Here is a 12,650-nt window from a genome sequence, read left to right on the forward strand (position 1 = left end):
TCAAAGTTAGTAAAATGTTTATTTCATGTTTTCATTTGTTGGTTATAAACAGTTTTGTAAGAATTCCTGTCTTTCATCTCTGATCCCCAATCAGCGTTCAAGTTCAGATTTTCCATCAGATGAGTTCATACTTATTTCCACTGAAGCATCTCCAGGGTCAGATGAGACAGACTGACCTGACCTCTGACCTGACTATATGAGCTCTACTGTTCCTGCGGCTCTTCAACTCGTTTCTCATCCAGGATAAATGGAGTGCTTATCCTTTTCCCTTTGAGCAGCTGCTCCAGGCCCTGGAATCAAACACAGTTCATGTTCAGCATTTCTGAGATGCAGATCAAACGTATTTGCTGTGTTTGGTTTGATCATCAGGCTGTGGTTTCACTGCTGATGTCCTTCACCTCTCCGAAGTACGAGACCAGAGGGGAGATCTCACACTCAGCAGGATGCTGATCAGCTGATGAACTGTGGAGGGAAAACAGACGTGTTTTACTTTAGTTACTCAGACTGAATCATTTAACAGATCCGGATTAAGTTAATACAGCCGATAATTAAAAATGAATAAATCTCGGTCCTGGTCTCCATCCGTCTATTTTCATCCGCTTATCCGGAGTCAGGGCACGGGGGCAGCAGCCTAAGCTGAGAGGCCCAGACTTCCCTCTCCCCAGCCACTTGGACCAGCTCCTCCGGGGGAATCCCAAAGCGTTCCCTGGCCAGGTGAGAGGCATAGTCCTTCCACCGTGTCCTGGGTCTACCTTTAGGTCTCCTCCCAGTTGGACATGCCTGGAAAACCTCACCAGGGAGGCGTCCAGGAGGCATCCTGACCAGATGCTGATCTTCCTATTTTTAATCTGTTTTCCCTGCTCTGTTCACACCAGACGGGCTCTTAATGACTTGAATTTTGTCTTCGATGCAGACTTTACCTCCTCCTGTCTTTAGAGGTTGATGTGTCTATATATCTGGGATTTCACCCGCAAACACTCTTAAAAGTTTGCATCGCGTATCGTTAGCATTGTGTTTGTTTTTGCCACCTAGCCACTCGAGCATGCGCGCCAAGATGAAAACATGCCAAAGAGCCTCCTACAGATTCTCTCCTCATGCCTGCGGCGCCACATCCTTATCTGTGAAGCTGGGCGAACACTGGACGACTTTTTCACTTAGATCTGGCCGAGTTTTGTGTTGAGCATCGTGTGGTATACGGGGATTACGAGAGGCGATTAACACCACGTGACCAGCCACCCATCAGCAATAGTGAACTCGCACGAATTTCAGAATCAGAAGCATTTGAGGATCAGTACATTAGGAAGTTGCTGCGGTACTTGGTGCCGGAAAAATAAATGATAAGCAAAAATTAGAACGAAGAAATAAACAGAATGAAATGATAATAATACAGAGAATCAATAATTAGAGAAGCAGCTACTTTATACAAGTCAGTGTACAGGTCAGAGCGGGTCAGTTCAGGTGCGCACGCGACGCAGGGTCATGTCACTGGAAAAAAGCAGCTGGAGTGGGCGGGTCTACGATTGTCGTTCACAAGTCAGATTTCTGGCGTGTTTGATATTTGCTCGTCCCTCGTGAGGGTCGCACCGGTGAAGCGACGCTGTGAGCAGCTGCAACCCAAAATCCCTCGACGTGCGTCAGCGCGGCTCGCCAGCTATGTCCCTGTTAACACACATCGGCCATTTTTATACTTTTTTTCACACACAAGTACAAGGATTGTCAAGAAAGCGTATTTATGTCAAATTAAACTGATGAAGCATTGATTTACTTTCTTTCTTTCGTTTTCCTCCAACCGTCGTAAATCCCCGCGTCCTCCTGCAGGACAACGGTCATCAGTCACAACACAAAGAAGTCCGGTGTTATGCTATTTCAAGCTTATTTGTAGGTCTGAAGTGTTGCTACCAGACGAACAGTGTAAGCAGTCGGGTCACATGCGAGCACGACTTGTGAGATTTGCTCTGCAAGCAAGTCGAACAGTTTGAGCTGCAGCTGAGTGGTACGAGTGAAAAAGCTGCATAGTGTTCGCCCGGCTTAAGTCACTCTGGATAAACCCCTCGTCCAGCTAGACATAAACATCATGTATCGCGTCTCTCTGGAGAGTCTCTGACCAAGATGCAGGTCTGATGACGGTTCCGTCTCTGTCCAACAGAGTGGCTCCAGCTGAGGAAACCCAGCGGGAATGCTGACTCAACAAAGAGTTTCTGGCAGCAGTCGGAGTGTCTGAATCTGCTCCGTCAGCGTTCTTCAGAGGAGAAAACTCGTCTTCCCTGACAACCTCGAACACAACGAAGTTCCTAAAAAACACAAATCATCCTACAGGTCAGTGACTACGGAGAAATCCTCTACCGGTCAGTGACTATGGATAAATCATCCTACAGGTCAGTGACTACAGAGAAATCATCCTACAGGTCAGTGACTACAGATAAATCATCCTACAGGTCAATGACTACAGATAAATAATCATCCATGTCAGTGACTACGGAGAAATCCTACAGGTCAGTGACTACGGATAAATCATCTACAGGTCAGTGACTACAGATAAATCATCCTACAGGTCAGTGACTACAGATAAATCATCCTACAGGTCAGTGAGTACAGATAAATCATCCTACAGGTCAGTGACTACAGATAAATCATCTACAGGTCAGTGACTACGGAGAAATCCTCTACTGGTCAGTGACCACAGATAAATCCTCCTACAGGTCAGTGACTACGGATAAAACATCCTACAGGTCAGTGACTACGGATAAATCATCTACAGGTCAGTGACTACAGATAAATCATCCTACAGGTCAGTGACTACAGATAAATCATCCTACAGGTCAGTGAGTACAGATAAATCATCCTACAGGTCAGTGACTACAGATAAATCATCCTACAGGTCAGTGACTACAGATAAATCATCCTACAGGTCAGTGAGTACAGATAAATCATCTACAGGTCAGTGACTACGGATAAATCATCTACAGGTCAGTGACTACAGATAAATCATCCTACAGGTCAGTGACTACAGATAAATCATCCTACAGGTCAGTGACTACGGAGAAATCCTCTACTGGTCAGTGACTACAGAGAAATCATCCTACAGGTCAGTGACTACGGATAAAACATCCTACAGGTCAGTGACTACGGATAAATCATATACAGGTCAGTGACTACAGATAAATCATCCTACAGGTCAGTGAGTACAGATAAATCATCCTACAGGTCAGTGACTACAGATAAATCATCCTACAGGTCAGTGACTACAGATACATTATCCTACAGGTCAGTGACTACAGATAAATCATCCTACAGGTCAGTGAGTACAGATAAATCATCTACAGGTCAGTGACTACAGATAAATCATCCTACAGGTCAGTGACTACAGATAAATCATCCTACAGGTCAGTGACTACAGATAAATCATCTACAGGTCAGTGACTACAGATAAATCATCCTACAGGTCAGTGACTACGGATAAATCATCCTACAGGTCAGTGACTACGGAGAAATCATCCTACAGGTCAGTGACTACAGATAAATCATCCTACAGGTCAGTGACTACAGATAAATCTTCCTACAGGTCAGTGACTACGGAGAAATCATCCTACAGGTCAGTGACTACAGATAAATCATCCTACAGGTCAGTGACTACAGATAAATCTTCCCACAGGTCAGTGACTACGGATAAATCCTCCTACAGGTCAGTGACTACGGAATAATCATCTACAGGTCAATGACTACAGATAAGTCATCCTACAGGCCAGTGACTAAGGATAAATCATCTACAGGTCAGTGACTAGAGAAATCGTACAATTCAATAACTACAGGTAATCCGTACTTGGAAAATGGAAAGACATCAAAGACAAATTTTTCCATCTTGATCCCGTTTGGTTTGGTGGGTTTCACCAGATTCCCACTTGAGTCCACAAAAGGAACCTTCTTTATTGCCACGTGTTGCTTCAGCTGGTCCATGAACATCCTGTGATGAAAGACATTTACAGGAAATCAGGTTTTTATATTCCAAAACTTCAAAATAAAGTCTGAACTGCTGTAAAATGAGCTTGCTGCTGTGTGTAACGTTTTGTAAAGGGTCTCAATTAATAAACTGTCAATAAATATGAAAGGTATTCAACAAGGTATAATGTTCCATTCAATTATGGGTCATTAATATTATTGAATCTTTAATATCCAATTGAAACTGGAAGTAGGTACTTTGGGTAGCCAGGGATCCATCCAACACTTCCCAACAGTTTACCACAGAAGCAAAATATAGTTTATACAATGCAACTAATGAATATACAGAAAAACTGTAGATAAATGATTATTTAAGGTAACATCAACTGAGACCAAACTTTAATGCAACACAATCTTAGATGTTAAGAGTCTAATTAGGTGTCTTAATAAATGTGAAGTCTGGGATGATAAGAATTATCTGGCTAAACTCAGTGATGTTTGATCAGTTATCTAATTCATCCACGATGCCCGTGTGATGGGAGTTCTCGGCGATCCAGCTGGCCGCGAAGTCGCCTCGACCAGGTGACTCGTTTTGACTTCTGGGTTATCAGAGATCGTTGTACCTTTGAATCCACACAGGTGATCTAGAAATACCCCCCTGGTGGGTCGTTTAACGTCTGATGAAGTTGCTGCAGGTGAAAACAAAGAATGGTCTGAAACGGGAGGTTCTACACCGCTGAAAAGTGTTCTATTGTGAGATCTGCTGGAACACACAACAGATGGTGTCTAGCATCTTGGCTGGAACTGAATTATTGAGGAATTGACTTCCTCTTATGGGTCGGTGTTGGACCAATCAGAGGCCAGAAAATGTAGGAGGCGTTAACAAAGTCCCTTGACATCACATCCATCCTAAGAGACCCAGTGAAAGAGTATTTCACTCGTTGTGGGATCTAAGTATGATATAACTGTCACTGTTAATATATTAATATCATAATAGTATATTAACAGTGACCGAAAGAATGAGATCACGGATACCATCCATCCATCCACCCATCCACCCACCCATCCATCCATCCACCCATCCATCCACCCACCCATCCATCCAACCACCCATCCACCCACCCACCCACCCATCCAACCACCCATCCATCCTCCATCCAACCACCCATCCACCCATCCACCCATCCATCCATCCAACCACCCACCCATCCTCCATCCAACCAACCACCCATCCATCCTCCATCCAACCACCCATCCATCCTCCATCCAACCACTCATCCATCCATCCATCCATCCATCCAGCCATCGCGACCCGACTCCAGATAAGCGGAAGAGGATGGATGGATTCTTTTCGTTAATCTGAAACTAAATGAAACAGTTTTCATGCACAAAGCATCACCATCATGGTTAGACCATGTTACTGGTCTACTTCCATGAACGTCTGGGAATGTGAGGATTATAATGGAATAGGTCAAGTTGTCTGAAAAGGAAAAGTTATGATGTGTCATAGACAGGTTACTGAACAGCCTTACTACTGAGAAACAGAGATCTGGTGTGACCTGACAGATAAGCTAACAGCTAGGGCATAACCCACTAAGAAAGGACTCTTTGTGACTTGCCCAACTGTAGCTCTATGCCTAGTGAGTTAATGTCCACTTCTCCAAACTGAAGTTGTTCACAGAACCGACTACAACAGGTAAGAGCAATTACGCCTATGGACCGCCCCTTTCAGAGAAGGCTGTGGGTTAATGATCCGAAACAGGAAGTTGGTGTTTAGTTTTAAAGAACTCAGGATGATTAATGTAACGTAGACCAGGCGTCCTTCATCAGTGTGCCACCATGACACCCATGACCAGGATGAGTGATAATGAAATATGTCCTGACTTATCGGGCCTACAACTCCCAAGGTCCTCTTACAGGAGACAAGACTTAACTCTCTTTTAATAAAAATATATTATTTTCTTTCATTAAAAGATTTCCTAACTTTACAAGTTATTTACAATCATATTCTGTTTATCTAAAGACTTTTAATAATGCCTCGACTGCTTCACAGTAATGAATGAATCAGCATAATTGTTTATCTGGAAATAATTCTTTATTTCAGATCCTAAATACACCAAATGAGTCTACTTGTTGAATTTAATAATGATTTATTCTCAGTATATTCACATATTATTACTATCTTGATAAATGACTGTTTAATATATTTACTTACATTAGGTTGACCAAGCCTCTTCTAAGAGTCTGAGGGATTTTGATAACATGTTCTAGATTCTGGTTTGTCTACATTTGTAAATAACCAATTTTATAAAAGAGAATTCACTTCCTGAATTCTTCAGTTCTAGCACGCTGTCCAGTTAGGCCAACTGGGTCAGCAGCATAAGGAACCATCCTGTACTTTGCTAAACTGCATCAGAGAAACAACTCATCAGACGTGAAACGTCTCGCCAGCAGACCCGGGATGCATCTCACTGACCAGCCGTGCAAATTCAAACGAAGCTGCGACCTTTGACGTTCCAGAAGGCAACTCCTCTTGGCGGCTGGGCCAACAAGACTTCCTGGCCAGCTGGACCTAACGAGAACTCCCCTCACAAGTCGTAGTCTCTCACCTGTTTTGACTTTAATAGTTTTAACTCTGAGTGATCCACATGGATCTTTGTTTGTCGACTTGGGTGACTCTGTTTTAAGGTTAACATCGTAGTTTACCAAATTTGGGCTTTTAAAGCACTCAGTGTTTTCGTAGTGCGTCGTTTTTTAATAGCAACTTGTGTTTTTTAAAGCACCTTCTGTTTTGGTAAAACTTTTAACAAAGTTTTAACCAGGTGTTTTAAATGTTAACCTTTTAGTCTTGATTTTGTTTGTTTGGCATTATTTTAATAATGCTCTCCATCTGTTTGCACTTGTTTTTACAACCTTTTACAACAATTAAAACCATTTTAAATCCACTGTCCCATTTCTTATGTTGCCCCCCTCCTTCACATTTTAACACCTCCTGTCGGGGACGTAACATAGATGGGGGCTCAGTGGGATGCATGAGCCAAGATCACCTAGCCCATTAAAATACCACCACCAAGGATTGTACATTCTTTCACGGTCTGATGAAGTTAAAGTATCCCGGACGAGCCCCCATTTATGTTGCGTCCCGACAGGAGGTGTTAAAATGTAAAGGAGGGGGTAACATAAATGTGACAGTGGAGTTAAAATGGGTTTAATTGTTATAAATGGTTCTAAAAACAAGAGCAAACAGATGGCGAGCATTATTAAGATAATGCAAAACGAAAAATTCACTATAAGGTTAACAGTTAAAAGACAACTTATCAAACACCTGGTTAAAACTTTATTAAAAGTTTTACCTAAACTGGAGGTGTTTTAAAAACACAACGAAGTTGATAAAAGTCTAAAAACTAAAGCAGAGTTAACCTTAAAACTGAGTCACTCAAGTCGACAAACAAAGATCCATTTGGATCACTCAGAGTTAAAACTATTAAAGTTAAAACTCATCAAAACGAAGGGGTTAAAACCAAAACGAGGACAACAGAACCCCCACACTGCTGAAGGCACAGCCTTTTTATCCCAGGTGTGGGTCATCAGCAGGATTCAGCTCAGCTGTGCTCCTCAGCAGCCTGGAAGAGAGGAGGGGGAGGGGGCGGTGTCCGGCTGATCACCGGGGCTGGGTGATCCTGGCTCCTGCATCCCACTGGCCAGGCTGGCAGCCGTAACAAACACAAAAGCGTGCCTTGCTGGAAGACACTCAGGTGCGTGGTGGAGCTGAAACCACCTGACCAGACCCTAATGCAGTGCTGGTCCTCAAGTGCTTCCATTAACGTGTTTTAGTTGTTTCCCTGCTCCAACACACTTGATTTTAATCAGCAGGTGCTTAACAGACTTCTACAGAGCTCGATGAGCAGGTGAACAGGTGACTGAATGATGAATGAGCAGATACAACTAAGCCCCACCCCCGTGTCTCACTCAGCCACGTCCTCCAAGAAGGTTCTGGTGAAGAAGTGGTTGCAGATGTTTCCGGCGCTGTAGACCAGTTCCCCGTTAGGACCTCGGAGTTCTGACGTCTCCTTTGGAATCTCGCTGTACTCCACCACCTGAGGCACCCCTCGGACTCTGCAGACCACGCCCACCGGCTCCGCTGGATGCGCCTTCGCTATCACCTGCGGGTTCAGAGGTGACGCTGTCAGAAAGTTCTGGTGTCTGAGGGACGGTTCCTTCTAGCTGACGGGTTCTGAAACTCCTTTTAAGTGATTCTGGTGTCAGAACCTTGGCACCGCAGTCGGCTCCTCTGCTCACACAGAACCCGATAAAAACCGGGTCAGCCATCTTCACCAGGATGTTGTCCACACAGTACACATGTAGGAAGTCCACGGACCTCCGGGCCAGGTCCTCCAGAACCTTGTTATCCACCAGCGCCTGGTACAGACCTCCGTTTCCATCTGAGACATGGAGCACAGTCAGAACCAAACCAAACTCAGAACCTCCTGACAGAACCCGACCCACCTGGCGCCATGGCAACCTTCCCTTTCCCCTCCATGATGACCTTTCCATCAAAGGTCACGGCCGGAACCATCCTCTGCTCAAACAAGATGATGTTAGATGGATCCAGTCCAAAGTACCGGTTCTCCTTGAAGAACTTCTGTGTTGGCTTCAGTGTGAACTCACTGGTCATGATGTACCTGAGCAGGTGAACACACAGACCCAAATGGTGAGTCAGAACACACGGTTTAGGTGCTTCAGCTGGAGGGGGTTCTGCTTCTGCGGCACCGGTCCACTTCAGCTAATAGTGGTACTAAAACATGACAGCTTCAGCGGTCAGAGCCGTCGGAGGAGCTTACCATGGAACGGTGCAGCTTGACCCGTGTCTGCTGTCGGCCAACTGCTGGACCTTCCGGATTCTCTCCGCTTGGATCTGATACAGAGTTTTCCTGCTGGGAAGCCCAACGTCGAACATCCCTTTAGGATATGGAACTCCAAGTCTGGTCCCCTGACCTCCAGCCAGGAGCAGAACTGCAACCCGACTCTTGGAGATCTGCAGGAATCCTGTTTGAAAGGAAAAGGAAACACGGAAGGCTTGGTAGGATGCAGCGATTCTGGTTGTCCGGCTCAATCCCAATCTCTGTTTCGTGCACAGAGCAGACCTGCTGATTCACAGAAGAGCAGGAGAAAGTTCTGTTTCCTGAAACGTGACCACCATGAACCGTGAACATGATGAGACCATCACTTTTAGACATTTCTGAAAAATCCTACATCCTTTCTGAAACGGGAAAACTCCGGAAAGCTACTTTAGGCCTGGGGCACACAGAGGACAGACGTGCTGCGTCACGCCACCGTTTAAAAAATAAGCTATTATAGTTACTGAGTGGGTAGATGGGGAGCGCAGCGCCGCGTCCCAGAAAGCCCGGTCCACGCGGGGGCGCTGAAGAAAGGCACCATGGAGCAGCGGTTTACGACTTAGTGGAGAACTTTACGACAGATGTTACGATGAGAACGGCGCTACGGCACAAACCCAGCCACCAAAACGTGGATGAAGAGCTTATAAATGCTACTTACAGTATTGATAACATATTCATTACAGTATTGATAATATACTAATTGCTGTATTGATAATGTGTTAATTACAGTATTGATAATATACTAAGTACACTATTGATAACATATTAGTTACAGTATTGCTTATATGTTAATTACATTATTGATTATATGTTAATTACAGTATTGATAATGTATTCATTACAGTATTGATAATGTATTCATTACAGTATTGATTATATGTTAATTACAGTATTGATTATATGTTAATTACAGTATTGATAATGTATTCATTACAGTATTGATAATATGTTAGTTACAGTATTGATAATGTATTCATTACAGTATTGATAATGTATTCATTACAGTATTGATAATATGTTAATTACAGTATTGATAATGTATTCATTACAGTATTGATAATGTATTCATTACAGTATTGATTATATGTTAATTACAGTATTGATTATATGTTAATTACAGTATTGATAATGTATTCATTACAGTATTGATAATGTATTCATTACAGTATTGATTATATGTTAATTACAGTATTGATTATATGTTAATTACAGTATTGATAATGTATTCATTACAGTATTGATTATATGTTAATTACAGTATTGATTATATGTTAATTACAGTATTGATAATGTATTCATCACAGTATTGATAATGTATTCATTACAGTATTGATTATATGTTAATTACAGTATTGATAATGTATTCATTACAGTATTGATTATATGTTAATTACAGTATTGATAATGTATTCATTACAGTATTGATAATGTATTCATTACAGTATTGATTATATGTTAATTACAGTATTGATAATGTATTCATTACAGTATTGATTATATAATAATTACAGTATTGATAATGTATTCATTACAGTATTGATTATATGTTAATTACAATATTGATTATATGTTAATTACAGTATTGATAATGTATTCATTACAGTATTGATTATATGTTAATTACAATATTGATTATATGTTAATTACAGTATTGATATTGAATTAATTACAGTATTGATTATATAATAATTACAGTACTGATAATATACCAATTACAGTATTGATTATATATTAATGACAGTATTGATAATCAGGGCCGTGCAGAGACCTCTGACGGGGCGGGTGCTCAAAGTAAAAAAGGGGCACTTATAGAGCAATCCAATAAGTTAGAAAATTCAGATAATGAGACCCTTGGGTTCAAACAACATAATAAAAATATATAATTTAGTGTCATTAGTGTTAATGTTAGTTCATTATAATAGTTTTAGTTTTAAAAGCTGACTTATATCTAGAGATGTAACAACCACATTTTTGCCCCTGATCCGAGTCCAAGTTGTTTGATTTTTTATTATCTTCCAATACTGAGTCCTGTTCTGATACCAGGTGGTGATGCAACGCATTATAAAAGAAAAAATAAGTCGTCCTTCTGTCTGTATTTGTCATTTTGTTATTTTGGTCAAGGTCAAGGTCAATTTTACTTACACTTGTTCCACAGTTTGGGCCCAACCACAGAGAACGCTCTGTCGCCGCGAGTCTTGTGGCGGGTTTTTGGAACTGTTAAAAGAGCTTGAGAGCTGGACCTCATGGTTCTGGCAGGGATGTAAGCGGACAGCAGCTCAGAGATGTAAACTGGGGCCAGGCCATGAAGGGATTTAAAAACAAAAAGTAAAAATTTGAAACGGATCCTGTAAGAGACAGGAAGCCAATGGAGAGAGGCCAGAACCGGGGTTGTGTGATCCCACTTGCTGGTTCCAGTCAGCAAGTGAGCCGCTGCATTTTGGACCAGCTGAAGTCGGTGTGGGGAGGACTGGTCCAGGCCAGAATACAGGGAGTTGCAGTAGTCCAATTGGCAGGACATGAACAGGTGGATGACATCTTCGAGGACATTAGCAGGAAGGTATGGCTTCATCTTTGCTATCTGCCTTAAATGATAGAAACCTGATTGGACCACTGCACTCACCTGTCTGTAAAGATTAAAAGAACCATCTAAAAACACACCAAGATTTTTAACACAGGCTTTTAGAAAACCAGAACAAGGACCAAGAGGACCAACAGCGTTGTTTAAAAGATTAGAACTTTTTTTAAATCTCATTCAGTTTCAGTCTAGGTCACACCTTCCTGCATCTAATCAACACGATGACTCACCATCAATAGAGGCTAATGACTCATCAGGAGATGGAGAGGCGGGGTACTCAGAGTAGTTTCTGCTCTTTAAATAACAACTGACAGCTACAGCTTATGAGCTTGACTCTCCCATATTCCAGTTAGAACTGACAAAGCTCCTCAGAGGAGAAGTGAAATGTTTTAAAGAAACCAAAGAAGTCCAGTTGCCTTCATTTGAACTCTTTGGAGTAATAGTCAATAATAAAAAATACATAATAAAGTAATAAAACGTATATAATTATGCTCACATTCACTTTTACCATCTCTTTGTGGGAGGCGGAAAATTTATCACGTTTAGCCCTCTTATGACCATAAATATAACAAGTATTTTTTTTGTTTCATGGCTTTAAAATTGTAATAAAAGTGTAAAATGTTTGTAACTCTGCTCCTTTTTTCAGAACAACCTCAGCTTTCAGTGTCTGGTTTGTATTTGTGTTTATGTTTATTAAAGTCTGTAAAACTGCAGCTTAAATGAAAAAAAAAACAGATTTGAATTTTCTTTACATTTATTACTAAACAGGAACTTCAAAATGACTTGAGCAAACTATGTCAAAAGAACTACCGGTATTTAAACTCAGAACTGTGTTGCAAACACTCAGAAAACAGTGTGACCCCTGACCTCATGTTAACCAGTTTAATGACTGCAGCGTGTCTGTGACCACAGGTCTACGCTCTGGTCCAGAGAACGGGATACAGTAAAATAAATACTAGGTATCATAAAATAACACTCATGGGCTACTTCACAGCTGTAGCTACATTTCTACCAGCATTATGAAGATCAATAAGCACATAACAGGTTAAATCCAAACATTTCATTACAAAAAGTCAACTAATAAAATTCTGCACTGATAACATTATATTTTCAGCTAAATAAATATTTATTGTACGTATAAATAATGCTGGAATGAAGCTGAATCATTTAGTAAACAGTTGAGTGTTCAAATAAAAGCCAGTGTGACTGTAATCTGTCCCTCCTCATGTCACCATCTACAG

At 41.6% G+C, this 12,650-nt stretch overlaps 1 protein-coding gene across 2 annotated transcripts in view; it reads right to left on the bottom strand.

Annotated features, from left to right (window-relative positions):
- The window catches only part of uap1l1 (UDP-N-acetylglucosamine pyrophosphorylase 1, like 1), a 22,216-nt gene continuing 9,566 nt past the window's right edge, over positions 1–12,650 (bottom strand). For both annotated transcript variants that reach the window (XM_070552505.1, XM_015943325.3), the window contains exons 2-9: positions 8,778–8,982; positions 8,443–8,618; positions 8,206–8,378; positions 7,906–8,099; positions 3,821–3,961; positions 2,106–2,291; positions 399–462; positions 1–290 (exon numbers count right to left, since the gene is read on the bottom strand). In XM_070552505.1, the coding sequence (XP_070408606.1) occupies positions 204–290; positions 399–462; positions 2,106–2,291; positions 3,821–3,961; positions 7,906–8,099; positions 8,206–8,378; positions 8,443–8,618; positions 8,778–8,982 (1,226 nt within the window). In that variant the 3' untranslated portion in view covers positions 1–203. The remainder of the gene's footprint in view (positions 291–398; positions 463–2,105; positions 2,292–3,820; positions 3,962–7,905; positions 8,100–8,205; positions 8,379–8,442; positions 8,619–8,777; positions 8,983–12,650) is intronic.

Source organism: Nothobranchius furzeri, chromosome 6 (assembly GCF_043380555.1).
Source record: "Nothobranchius furzeri strain GRZ-AD chromosome 6, NfurGRZ-RIMD1, whole genome shotgun sequence".
In the NCBI taxonomy this organism is placed as follows: Eukaryota; Metazoa; Chordata; class Actinopteri; order Cyprinodontiformes; family Nothobranchiidae; genus Nothobranchius; species Nothobranchius furzeri.